The 14,376-nt window shown below is 35.0% G+C and overlaps 1 protein-coding gene across 6 annotated transcripts in view; it reads left to right on the forward strand.

The window, feature by feature from the left end:
* The window catches only part of gria2b (glutamate receptor, ionotropic, AMPA 2b), a 72,635-nt gene that overhangs the window by 52,428 nt on the left and 5,831 nt on the right, over positions 1–14,376 (forward strand). For all 6 annotated transcript variants that reach the window (XR_016090845.1, XM_088911524.1, XM_088911505.1 and 3 more), the window contains exons 7-13: positions 3,815–3,982; positions 4,200–4,304; positions 4,656–4,763; positions 4,991–5,197; positions 5,568–5,935; positions 8,429–8,627; positions 13,941–14,188. Coding sequence is in view for 5 of the 6 variants with exons in the window: in XM_088911524.1 (XP_088767650.1) it covers positions 3,815–3,982; positions 4,200–4,304; positions 4,656–4,763; positions 4,991–5,197; positions 5,568–5,935; positions 8,429–8,627; positions 13,941–14,188 (1,403 nt within the window). In the remaining variant the exon portion in view is untranslated. The remainder of the gene's footprint in view (positions 1–3,814; positions 3,983–4,199; positions 4,305–4,655; positions 4,764–4,990; positions 5,198–5,567; positions 5,936–8,428; positions 8,628–13,940; positions 14,189–14,376) is intronic.

The raw sequence follows: 14,376 nt of genomic DNA on the forward strand, positions 1-14,376 counted from the left end.
CGCTTAACATACCGGTATGACATAATCATCAAGTAGTGCCACAGTGTTTTAATGGGGTGAAATGGACATACTGGGCATTATTCAACAACATTTAAATGCGTTAAATTAACTTTGTTAACACTGACACATCAATCAACTGAAAATGGAATGCAACAACATTAACCTTTTCACATTTAAACAGTTACTGTCATAAGCTGAGTATGTGTTTTTTTCATGTCCCCTAAAAGCCAAATCCTGTCATCATTTTTTTAAGAATAATTTTCAGTGCATACAAATGAGTGGACGGGGGTGTTTTAAAAGCATTGTTTTCCATCAATGTAATGGATCTACCGTGCCAGCAAATCCTATTTATTAATTGGAAAACACAAAGAGTCATAGAGCCTTTCTCACCATAGTAGATAGTAGGATTCATTTTGTCATTTATTTTTTATGAATCCTATCACAAAATGAATCCTATCACAACCATGAGCTTGAATAAAAATTAAACAAAAAACATATATTTATAATTATTTTTGACAGTGTACACTAGCTTTATGTTTGAAGATACATGCCTTTGCAGTGCATGAAACATTTACAATTGGAATTCTTTTATTGTGGTTGAAGGAATACACACAGTAAAATAGTGATAGTTTATGTAAATAATGGTTGTTAAAATTTATGAAAATGTGTTAAAGCTATAAGAAATAAACAGGATAGCCTTGGGACTTTATTAATTAACTTTGTGTTCATAGTTGCACAGTGTACTATGGTACTGTAAGATGGCACTGATCCTATAGCGACATGTCAGCTCAGCTCTCTGTGTGTCTAAGAGAGTGTGTTTGGCATTTCTGTTGTTCAGCAACCATGAGCAAAACTGCAGATCTGGGGATAATTGCATTCAGTGTTAAGGAACTTTATGAGTTCTGCCCTGTATGCACTTGTTGACTGCAGTTGGATTTACCTTCAGAAATTAGACCTTTGAGACAGATTTGCGTAGGAGGGGTAAAATAGCAGCTAAAGAGAAGGTGAAGTCATACGTTCCATACATGTGAGATTTGTGCTAAATAAGATGGATGAGCTGACTGTAATGGTGGGAGTGCTAAAGGACTATAGGCTAAGTTGTCTGATCTATTTTATGGGAAACTGACTGAATGAGAATGAGGAAAACCCAGATACTCTGGTTTCAGTGGATGGTTTCTCAATCATTCGTGCAGAAAGGGAGTCTGCCGTGCCCGGAAATACTAGAGGTGGTGAATTGTATGTCAATCAGCGGTGTTGGCACCCACAGCATATTTCAGTTAAGCACCATCTGTGTACTCTGTTGAACTTTTAGCAGTAGGCATGTAGACCCCAGTATCTTCCCAGAGAGGTTTCCCATGTAATAGTGATTGCTGTATACATCCCTTCCTCTGGAGATGCTAAAGTTTCCACTGAGACCTTAACCAAAACAATGAGCACCAGGCGCCACCATAGTGTTAATTTGTGGTGATTTTAATCACTGTTTACTGGCTTTTTTAAACAATATGTCACTTGTCCAACACAAAATGGAAACACTCTGGATTTATTATACGCCAAAGTGTAAGGGCAATGTATCTCAAAGCTTTTACTCTTCTGGGTTCCGATCACAATATGATTCATTTCCTTCCTTAATATGAGTTAGTGTTACATAGGTAACCCATCATTGTGTGCTTCATTTGTGAGTGGACATTGGAGGATTCTCTAGTCTGGAGTATATTCATTGAGTATCAGGAACTGGATATTGAGGGAGTGATTGAACATATAACACATTATATAAACTTTTGTGTTGATACCACTGTGCCTGTTAGATTGTTGCATTGTTATTCAAATTATAAGCCGTGGAAAAGTAAGGAATTGAAGATTATGCTCAATAAAAATAGAAAGTCATTCTGTGAGAGAACCAGGGAAGAAATGAAACTGGTGCAGAAGGAGGTAAAAATAAAACTTGAAAGTAAACTGTAGAACAACAATATTAAAGATATCTGGAATGGAATGAAACTTACTACTATGTTTGTAGTGGAGGCCAGTCCTCCACTACAAAAAAGGTGGTGCAGTGGCTCTGTGGCTAAGGATCTGCGCCTCTGGCTGGAAGGTTGCCGGTTTGTATCCCCTGGCTGGCAGAGGAATCATACTCTGTTGGGCCCCTGAGCAAGGCCCTTAACCCCAACTGCTCCAGGGGCGTCGTATAAATGGCTGACCCTGCGCTCTGACCCCAAGCTTCTCTCCCTGTCTGTGTGTCTCAAGGAGAGCAAGATGATACATGCAATAACACAAATTCCTAATATAAGAAATTGTATATGGCCAATAAAGTGATCTACCTGGACGGTAACAAAGAGCTGACTAAACACCTTTTTTAACAGAACCGACTCATAGGAAGTAGTAGAGTCTGCTTTTGTGGTTACTGTACCTCTGAACAGGTGGGAAAGAGCTGAGGCCATTAATCCAAATAAGGCAGATGGGCCTGAGGGTTATAGTACAGAGAACTTGTGGAAGTCAACAGCATTCTAATTTACAGTTCTTGTTCAATTTATCACTAACACTTCACAAATTAGCAGTGCTTTGGAAAACATCTTGTATCGTACCGGTTGTTTTAACAGACAAATAAGTTCTGGATCCCGAGATGAAGTTAAACAGATGAGTTTTATTGCATGCAAGGAACAATAAAACCGAAGTATTGTTCAAAGTACCGGTACAAAACTTCCAGTTTATATAGCCCTTTTCTGCCTCTTCTGACGTAGCTCATTACCATGGTAATGGGGGGAGGTCATGGTGTCCGGCTAGTTCACAGACTTTGGTCACTCTTAATGGTCCGTGTTAGGTTTCCTTCCCTGGGGGTTTCCTAGCTGGCATCTGGAATCCTTATCAGTTACCCCCCATTCCTACCATAACTCTAGCCTGTTATTTAGAAGTCCAGTCCTCATGCAGAAAGGACTCAGTTAACCCCTTCGTCACATCTTATATCTTTCTTCACGGTCCATAAGAAATCCTACCTCCACAGCTCTGAATGATTTTAGATCAGTGATCCTCACCTCACACATCATGAAGATATTTGAACAGGTTATCCTAGGTTATCTACGACAACATCTGACTTATCTCTGCAGTTTGCATATCAGGCAAGTATTGGTGTGGAGGATGCAATCCTCTTTATGCTTAGAGAGTATACTCCCACTTGGAAAAGGCCAGGTTTTTGTGTGTAAGAATGGATCCCTGATGCACCAAAGAGAGGTTTAGGAAATACTTTTTACCCATGGTCATCTATCTGAATAGCTCCAAAGCTTTCTAAGATTTTTTACATTGGACTTTTAATGTTTTTACTGTTCTTCTTTTAAGAATACTGTACTTCATAGTTCATCAAGTGTGTCAAAGCTATGCATTATAAAGCAGGTCTGTTTATGGAATGGCTGTCATGTATGTGTAGTGTTATTGTGATTTTTATATCTGTGAGTTTTGTTGGACACTTAATTTCATATCATATTGTAACAGTGGTTAAGTCAAAATAATATTGACTTTATCTTACTAACAAAAAAGGTAGGCAGCAAAACAACATACAGCACTCTATATATTTTACATATATTATGTAGTAGATAAAAATCAGAATTATTACAGGATTCGTAATTAATAATTTAAAGCATATACAGTAATAACTGAGAACTACAGTAAATTTCTAAAAACCTGTTATTGTAGAAAGGTTCTTACTTATGTATGTAATGGGGGGAATGTGAGGCAGTGAAGTTTATCATTATTCTACATTAATATATTACTATTAAAAACACATTTTGCCAGGTTTGTAATGTTGATTTTCTTGTTATTCTTGCAGTACACATCTGCCTTGACCTATGATGCTGTGCAGGTAATGACTGAGGCTTTCCGCTATCTGCATAAGCAGAGGATAGACATCTCCAGAAGAGGCAACAATGGGGATTGTCTTGCGAATCCTGCTGTACCCTGGGCACAAGGAGTGGAAATTGAAAGAGCATTGAAACAGGTGAATTGTAACCACAGAATTGCAGTATAATGTGTAATGTGCCACAGTAGAAGAGGAGGATTATAGTCTCCATAAATCCCAATGGAATATGCTCTTCTTAATGGTCTGAGATCCAGTGATTACATAACAGTATATGAAAAGCAAATCTTTGAAAGCTAAATAAATGTGTTTTGCTTCGACGATATGGTATGCTTTCATTTTTTATTCTGTCACCCAGGTCCATGTGGAAGGTTTGACAGGAAACATTCAGTTTGATCAGTATGGCAGAAGAGTGAACTACACAGTTAATGTTATGGAACTAAAAAATAGTGGACCGGTGAAGGTAAGATGGCCCATTTAGGAGGAAATGTATAACCATGTTTTTCTACAGATGTATAGACTTTTTCTTCAGGTGTCGAGTGAACTCGGAGTCCATAATAATCTAATACTGCACAAAATGAAGAGCTTAAGACATATTTACTTAAGTCACAGCAAATATGTTTTCTGTTTTGTTTGATACATTTTGAACATCAGAATACAGTCACTACTTAAATATTATTTGAATGGCAACCTAGAATATAGCTTAGTAACTCAGAAGGATTGGAAAATAACTGCTGACATGTTTTATCAGTTTGCAATAATTTGGTAAAATGTCGGAAATATAAAGCACCATAATAATTTTCTCATTTTTCAGATTGGATACTGGAATGAAGTTGACAAAATGGCCGTTACAAAACCAGACATTCTTCCAAATGAATCTATGGGATTGGAAAATAAGACAGTCATTGTGACCACAATTTTGGTGATTCTTTAAATGTTTTTTTTAATTAAAGTCTTAAGATGAATGCATTTATCTTATGTATTAAATATACCTTACTTATACTTATTGACTGTATGCTTAAAGAATTTGACTTGTATAGCATTCTCAGATCTTAGCTTTTATCTGGTAAAGTTGTATTATATTTATTATAAAGTTTTATTTATCATATTGCATTGAATATATTGCATTTTTTAAACTTCCCTTTTCAGGAAGCTCCTTATGTGATGCTTAAGAAAAATGCTGACCTCTTTGTCGACAATGATAGGTATGAAGGTTACTGTGTGGATCTTGCTGCAGAAATAGCAAAGCACTGTGGTTTCAAATACAAGCTCTCCATAGTAGGAGATGGAAAGTATGGAGCCAGAGATGCTGAGACTAAAATCTGGAATGGAATGGTTGGAGAATTAGTGTATGGGGTAAGAAAAACACAGAAAACAGTCTCTTTGACATTTATAGTTCAAGTTGATATACTGTATAAAACACTACTGCATTTGCTACATTGTTTATAGAATGATATAAATCTGACATACGTAATGTTGAATTCATACTTTGCAGATTTGACAAAATGTTGTATAAAGTTAATGCCTAGTGCCTTCAATTTGTTATATAGGTTATATACATACGTTTCATATCATTACAAGCTCAGTAATAGTAACGTTTCCTCTAATAATATCATGCAGTGAACTTTCTCTCAATTTGTTGTCCTGTCTGAGATTAGTAAATTCGATTTTGGGCTTTGTGTTTAACATTATTTTTGTCTGTATCCTCTTTTCATTCTGATTACAGAAAGCTGATATAGCAGTTGCCCCATTAACCATTACCCTGGTGAGAGAAGAAGTGATTGACTTTTCAAAGCCTTTTATGAGTCTGGGAATTTCCATCATGATTAAGAAGCCTCAAAAATCCAAGCCAGGGGTGTTTTCCTTCCTAGATCCCCTGGCATATGAAATCTGGATGTGCATTGTGTTTGCTTACATTGGGGTCAGTGTGGTTCTCTTCCTAGTCAGTCGCTTCAGCCCCTATGAGTGGCACACCGAGGAATATGAAGATGGACAAATACAAACTAACGAATCAACAAATGAATTTGGGATATTTAATAGTCTCTGGTTTTCTCTTGGTGCCTTTATGCAGCAGGGATGCGATATTTCGCCAAGGTTGGTCTCTCAAACGTTTTAACTTCGTGCATCTGCGGTCTTTGTCTGATGCCAGGGTGCATATATGTTTGCCTCCTGGAAATCCATTCCTGGTTGACTTTTCTCCCATGGATGAAGCTCTTTGTTCCCTAAGAGCAAAGGTTTTGCCTAGAAACTGTCCCTCTTAAGACAAAGAGCATATACAGGACAAGAAATACCAGATTGATGTGTTGATTTCACGTCAATTGAGTATTTCTTCTGTGAACATATATACACCATGCCGAGACCGTAAGATGCATGAGGTTGCTGTCATTTCTTGTCCTCTTGGAGGGGTACCGTGTTTTTGCTGCATATTCCCATTTTATGGTCCACGTCCATGAGTTTATATAGGTGCTATCAGAATCAACAATACAGTAGCACAAAAATAGTGAAGCAGTAACCTCCCTCTTGCCTTTAATTTAACATTTTCTTTCCAGTTGTGTATACCTTCTGCTTACTCCTATTTTACTAAAGGTAATAACTACACCATTGAATCTCCTGCTGAGTTGGTTTAAACAAATATGGTAAGCAAAGTCTCTGCACTTTTTTTCTTGACATCACATGATGTCCAGTCACACAAAGTATGTTACGTACAGACACAAGATAACTAACACACAATCTTACCGTATCTTCTTTGTTAAAAGTACAAACTCTTTTTCTAAGGTCTTTCTGTGACCTTATAAAGTAACCTTAAAGAAAACATTTATTGCTTACCGCACAAAGTATTGTCATAATCACCAGATGATGACCACCTAAGGGTGTTTAAGCGTTTTTTTAAACATCACTTTTAAAAATAAACGTACTTTATACGGGTAAAAACAGATATCACGTACATTTGGTATTTACTTATCACGTTTGGTTGTTGGCTAATATTTTGTCTACACACAAAAATATTTCTTTGAAGGTCTGAAATATATATTTTTAGAAACAACATTGTACATCTATATTCTATGTGAGTTTATTACAGAATTCCGAGATGAAGGTTAGATTCTAATCTCACCTACTTCTGCTCTCCTGCACACATGTATATACATTATACACAGTTCCCTTTATGCATCTCTTTTACACCCCTCTTGCCACCCCAACTGCACCCTTACAGCAGCTCCCTAGCTGTCAGACCAAAAAGAATTCTACCATTCTTCAAGTTATGTGAGTTACACCATACGTTTTCCTTTATCACATTCACTCATTCTCTGAGATCTAACAGAATTACTTAAATTAGTTGTTTTGGCTAAAGGCAGTTTAATATTTCACTTACTACCTTTCTCTTCATTAAATATTTTCCTTGCTTAAACATTTTGTTAATATTTTAAGTATATCACTTAGAATTACTTTGATTTGCACCATTTATTTAAGGTATCTTTTATTTTCTGTGGATTAGTACATGTCAAGGTGGTTAAATGATCAATATATTTCAAACTCTCAACAAGGAGTTCAACATTGTTATTTCATCATTTTATATTGATTTTTTCTATTTAATTGTCAAGAAGATAAAGGCTAATTTACATAAATTTATTTAAACTTGGTATATACTTTGTGTTTCATTGTATTAAGCATTTTCTTTTATAAAATACAAAATAATCACTGTATTTATAGGCTTTTTTGCATATAGTTATAAGCTTTTCATCTTTAACAATATGCTACGTACTTGAGGTAAATGATGTTCATATTTTTATCAGTTGTACTTTTTTCAGGTCTTGTTTTCAGAACAGTAGTGTAATCTGCTGTTCTTCCATTTTTATAGAAGAGGAGATGGAAAAAAAGACACAAATATCAGCATGCTGCGATTAAAGCCTGGAATATTTCTAAGTTTCAATTTATTATCACCATCTATGTGTTACAGCTGTTTGATTTACCCATAATCACACATAGCTCATGAACATTTTTTCTTCAGTCTATAAACATCCAGATTTACATAGTAACTCCTTTTTTAACCTTAATGTACCTCCATACCAATAATGAATGTTAGTCATCCTTCATGTATGTTATACTTTAATGTCTAGCTTAGTTTCTCAACACTTTTGTCTAATTGCTTAACAAAGCATTACCATAGTAGGACTGTCCTGTCTGATTTAAAATTAATTTTGAATGCTTAACAATGATTTTTGTCTTTTCTAGTCTTCTGTTACACATCTATGAAAAATGTCTCCATCGAAGCTTACTGTCAATACACTGTGATTTAAGAGCTACAGTATGTGGGGAAGCCAGATGTGCATATTGAAAGCTTGCATGTTTGGATCAGAAACATTTTAACATCATAGATAAACAATTGAAACAGTCTTAGCTTCCTTGTGTCATTTATTGCACCAGCTCTTAAACTGTCATATACAGTAACTTGTTTTCCGCTAATTGTTCCCTCTGCAGATTGAATGCTCCTCCTTGCTTACTGTGGCATGGTATAGAACTTATCTTGTCTCTTCTCACTCTTTAGCTCTCTTTTTCATTGTTCTGAATTCGTTTCACACTTGTTAATAGATCCCTCTCTGGGCGAATTGTTGGCGGTGTGTGGTGGTTCTTTACCTTGATCATAATCTCGTCCTACACGGCAAACTTAGCTGCTTTCCTGACTGTTGAGCGGATGGTATCTCCTATTGAAAGTGCAGAAGACCTTGCTAAACAAACAGAGATTGCATATGGAACTCTGGACTCTGGCTCTACAAAAGAATTTTTCAGGGTAAGAGGTGTTTTAAATTTTAAATAGATGTTTCTCTAAAATATACAGAGTATAACAGTATATGCTTGCATATAAAAAAGAAGAGTGCCACTGTATAATGTGTATTCATATTCATATCAATTTTAATATCTGTTTGGGCACTTAGAGTGCAGTACAGTCTGGGTCCTATAGTCCAGATATAGTCCAGATATTGCTGACTCTGTAATAAGTCATAATCAGTTGTGACTAGGATTTCTCATGTGGTGGTGCACAACTGTTTGAGAGCTGCTTGAATTGGATAGACATGAGCTAACCACTATGACCTACTGGCCACTTGCTACAGTATGTCCAGTGAAAGGCAAAGCTATAGGACAAAAACTTGGAAACAGTGGTGGACAGCTCTGTCTATTGACATTTTGGAAAAAGGTGTGGATACTTACCTGTGTTGGTACGATGTAGAGGTAAAGCTAAGTTGATTGGCAAATGTTTTCAGATTAGAGAGTGGAGGTGCATCATTAAGAAAAAAAAATCAATAAATATAAAAAAAACAGAGTGAAAAATTCCTTTCCAATATTCAAAGATATTTATTGACATTAACCAAAATATTTAATGACTAATAATATAAACTTATAATATACATTCCAGCATTATTTTATTATAATTAAAAACACCAGTGGGTTTTTCATAATGATAACATTTAGTGTTTATTAATCTATTAACTTTTAGTAAATCCTTAGTTTTTAAAAAACAGACTAAAGGTTTTTAAGCAGGATCAAATAAATCTGTTTTTTTAAAGTTTGTACCAGAAAGATAAAGAATTGAGAAAAACTCAAGAACATCTGAGAACTGAGTAGAAGAAAGGATAGCACTATGTTGAATGTAAAGGAAAGATCTCAGTTCTCGTCTTTTCCAAAATTAGGTCAGCCACAGATTTCTTATTGATCATGTCTGAATGTGACATCTTTTCTTCTTTTTTTGCACTACATTTTACTTTAGTTTTCATATATACAAAGAAAAATAAGAATTTAGCAATACAAACAAAGCTATAAAAAAGAAAGCATACTAAAATAATTTTATTGAGGAAAAATAGTGCTTATCTCTAGGTCTGTACAGAAGCATATGATTTTCTTAAAGATTCAGACTACACTTCTCAAGAAAGCTGGGAATCATGTTAGTAATCTGAAAAAAATAAAGGGATATGTTTAAACTGTTCATTTAATTGAAAATGATATTTATAAAGAGGAAAAATGTGTCATTGAATGCTTTATAGCAATTTGTAAAAAAAAAATAAAAGTAGGACCTGCTGTCTTGATCTTCAGAAAAACTATAGTCTTGGAAGGGTTTATGTTAAACCCAGTTAGTGTGTACACGTAGGTAGCACATATGTAACATATACACACATTTTATACTGTATACACAAGGCTTAGAATGTGGAGCTGTGGCAGCTAGCAAGCTGCAAAGGAAAAGCAGAGTATTTCAGTGCTGAAAAGTAAAAGAATGTGAAGAAAACATAATGTAAGTATGGAACAAGCTATTGAGTCATGCTGCTGAAGCTGATACTCCATCTACGTTCAAGAAATGGCTGGATAAGATCCCTGGATCAATTACTGTAGTTACTAACTACCAAATGGGCTCGATCAAATGACCTCCTCATTTGCAACCTTATGTTCTTATGTTTCAACTGAAGATACTATATTGTTGTTAAGTGTGGAATCAACCTCCGTTTATGCCAACCTATATACACATTTATATACAGGTAGATATATGTCGTGTTTATGTAAATCGTTACGAAATAATTCTGTCTTTTCAGTATATTAAATTTGTTTGTCAAGTGACTTTAATTGTTTCATCATCTGCTGTATATCCAGTGCCAGATGGTCTGTATTGGCTTTAATTACCTCAATGAGGAATTTGTTTTCATTAAATAAACACAACTAATACAGGACTTTTAAAATAACTGATATTTTGAATGACTACTTTTTTTCTGGCTTGGATAAATGTAAATGCTATTAATATATTTTAAAGTGGAGTGTTCATAGAAAATGTAGGTATTCTAAAAATCAAAATATCTGAGATGGATTCCATGGGCATATTTTTGTGTACATATTTGTTTGCAATATAAATGCATAAGGTCATGCATTCAGATAAATAAAAATAAAGAATATATAAAGGAGCCTGCAGGTTTTCACATTCTGACATTTTGTAATGTACTGTGTAAGTCTAGTATGGTCTCAAATTCAGTATACTTTGGTTATATTTTCAAAGCAGCTCTCTTTATAACATGAATTTCAGTTTCTTGAAAAATGCAGACTATGGGCTAAAGAAAAAATATGTCTCTAGCACCTTGAGGGCATACCCCAGCTTGGCTGAATAAAAGTGCTGTAAGGAAGTGAACAACATAGAGAAAGGCTAAAGTTGTGTTATTTACCCACAGCAATGCATATGATTTGTAACACTATATTTGTCAATCATTTGTTTGGTGCAGCCAAAGCTAGGCATTCTGTCATCTTCAGTGGCTGTCAGAACAGTGGTTAAAGCTTGTTCAGGCAATCAGGCAGTCCCAGTCCCTTTGTTTCAGATGGAAAAACAGTTCTTTTTATTTAACCCCTATGTGGATTAGATGGTTTATTAGGGTTGTTTGAACTTCTAGTCAATCATGCACATATTCTACGAGAATGCCCCTTTGTGACTAAACTTTAGACCCTGTCGCAAGCAATTTTGAATGCAAGACCTGTACCTCAGTATCTCCATACAGGTATTATTAAAACACTGAGAGACGGTATAAAACAGATCTTGTGTTTTGTTATAGCCATTAAACCAACCTACAGTATGAATGATTAAGTAATGCAGTCAGCTATGGTGTTTAGAAAATTCTTAACAGCCCAAAATTAAAGGAAATGGTGAGGTTATGTGAATTCAGTTCAGGACTGCTTTGTAATGGAAAAGAATGAGGAAATGGTTAAAAAAGAGACAATGAGAAATGTTACTAAGATAAAAACATAAGTGTAAGAAAACTGAATTTCTGATCTGAGGCAGAAGACATGGAGTTACAATAATTACTTATTAAGGTTAAGATCTGATGCAAATTCTGGTTCTTGTCTTGCTCTCTTTATTAGCCATAGACAGAGTTCTCCCAGAGTCTTGTCTGCCAGTGTTCTGGTTGGCCAATTTATACCTGTGTTTTGCATATCTCGCTTTCAGGAATTTTTATTACATCCTTCTGGAGATCCTGGCAAAATGTCCTATATTTGTTAAGACTCATACATTTTTCTGTGTGATTCTCACAGGTTTGATATTTAGATTTCTGAACTCATGTTTTCCCTATTCATTTGATGCCAATCCTGCATAACACAGTTTTTCTGATATTGTATTTTAATAAAGTTTTTTGTTTACCCTTGTGCTATAAAAGTAATGTGGGGTACTGTACCTCATTTTGCCACTAAAAGGGTCACTCGATATTCTAAGCTTGAATCTTGGGACCCTCAGTCTCGGGAGGATGGATTAAATAATTTATTCTTTGAATTCTATATTCTTTTAGAATTGCTTGTTGCAATCAGGATTCTGACTGTTTTATTATAAATAACTCTTTATGATATTTATGACCAAACAAGTGATATCTACAATCATTTGGACAGATATCCCTTGCTTCTTTAGTTTTGACACAGTTGGTTATATTTTTGTAAGTATAACTTACTCTATGGATTACTCCATTTAATATAAACCAAGCATGGTGTTCATGGTGCATATGGTACAGTATATATATTGACAATTATAAGGTATGTTTGCCCAGTTTCTTTAAAGTGAAATCTAGTCATTTTGATGTGGCTCTTTTGTGTGCCCTCTGAATTTTACTACCCCAAATTTAAAATCCAGTCTTCTGGAGCAGGGGGTCTCTTCTCCCAGTAAAGTGTTTTGTCTGTGCAACTCATATCTTTCCATAATAGGATGATTAACAGTCTCTATCACTTTGACATGTCATTGGGAGAACAGATCCACTGTTATTTAGACATGTGCTGTAAATGGAAGATGCATGCAGACTAAATTGTTAGCAAGAAGTGAGTGCACATACCCTTAATATCAGGTACTATACCTTTAAACTACAACAACAGGATAACAGACAACACTATTTCACTAAATTATAAGATGTTTTTTTTCAATTAACTCTTCACTTTATTTTACAAATTAGGTAATATTTTAAACTAAAATCTACATCGTTCGGTAATGTGCTTGTACAAGATTATTTTAACTGTGCATTTCCGTCCATCATGGAGTAATAAAACACAATTGATTGACATTTTGAAGACATGATATGTGAAAACATATTTGAACAGCATGCTAAATCATTTAAACTTCTAATAATCTGCGTTTATTGGCTAATTGATATAACCCAGAGCACATTGACAATATGACCTTTAGAATGTTGTTCTACATTGATTTAAACTTTTGTGCATGTCAAATGAAATTCAATAGCAATCATGCAGTACTTAGTGATCCTAACACAGACTGCTAAATGTACAAATAAACTGGGCCCTGAATACATAACAGTAAGGAATGCAGCATCAAATAATAGTTCAATGGTTGGTTTTGGATACTGTATATTAAGATCCCCTAAAATTCTCCCTTAGAAGCACCTGAAATATTTACTTCCTTAAAATTTCAAATATACTGTACAATTAAATACTGTACATAGATATAAAAGCAACATGCATTTATCCCTTCCTTGTGAAATTCCTTCTTTCATATATTTATTTCTTGTTTGTTTTTTACAATGTTTTATAACTGCCTGTCACTGATAAATTCAGTGGTGGATGTTTTGGAATCAATAGCACCAATAGAATTGAATGGTAGCAGCATCACATGGTAAGATGTAATGAGAAAAATCAAAGACCATTATACACTTAGGAATACATAGTGCTGCTGAATTCTGCTGCAGGGCAGTTAAAGACAACTATAGCAAAAAGTGAATAAAAAATCAATATCTGAGCAACTGAACGTAATAATGCTTGATGACTGCAAATATCATACTTTACAGAAATGAGCAGCTGAACAGAAAATTTGGAAAAAATATTGAAATCATTTTCTCTTTAAGAAAGAGATCACAAACAAAAATTAAGCCATTTGTGAACCTAATGGGGGCATACTCGACAGTCCTCTGAACAAAATAACCCTGATAAAAGCAAACAAAGACAGTTTGTAAATGTCAGGGCAGTCAGCTTTATCTTTATTTTCCAGGTTTATTACACAAAGTGGGTTTGTTCACTTTTTTACTTCTTGTGAACAACAGTGCAGTCTGAAAGGAAGAGATAATACAATTTCTTTTTCTTATCTACACAGCGGTCTAAGATTGCACTGTTTGATAAAATGTGGACCTACATGAAAAGCGCAGAGCCATCCGTTTTTGTGAAGACGACTGCCGAGGGTGTGCTCAGGGTCCGGAAATCGAAGGGGAAATATGCCTACCTGCTGGAGTCCACAATGAATGAGTATATCGAGCAGAGGAAGCCATGCGACACCATGAAGGTTGGAGGGAACCTGGATTCAAAGGGCTACGGCATCGCAACGCCTAAAGGATCCTCATTAAGGTGGGTGGAATAGTATAACAATATGTCCAATGTTGTTATAGTATCCCACCTACCCTGATGTATCTTTGCTAATGTGTGAGGGTTTGTATAAGGAGATGAGGTAACTTAATAACTTAAAACAAAACATAAAATTTATAGAAAATTAAAATAATTGCTGAAAGCAAATTATTTTAAGATTTTGAAGAACA

Source organism: Atractosteus spatula, chromosome 1, assembly GCF_055471065.1.
Source record: "Atractosteus spatula isolate fAtrSpa1 chromosome 1, fAtrSpa1.hap1, whole genome shotgun sequence".
Lineage (NCBI taxonomy): Eukaryota > Metazoa > Chordata > Actinopteri > Semionotiformes > Lepisosteidae > Atractosteus > Atractosteus spatula.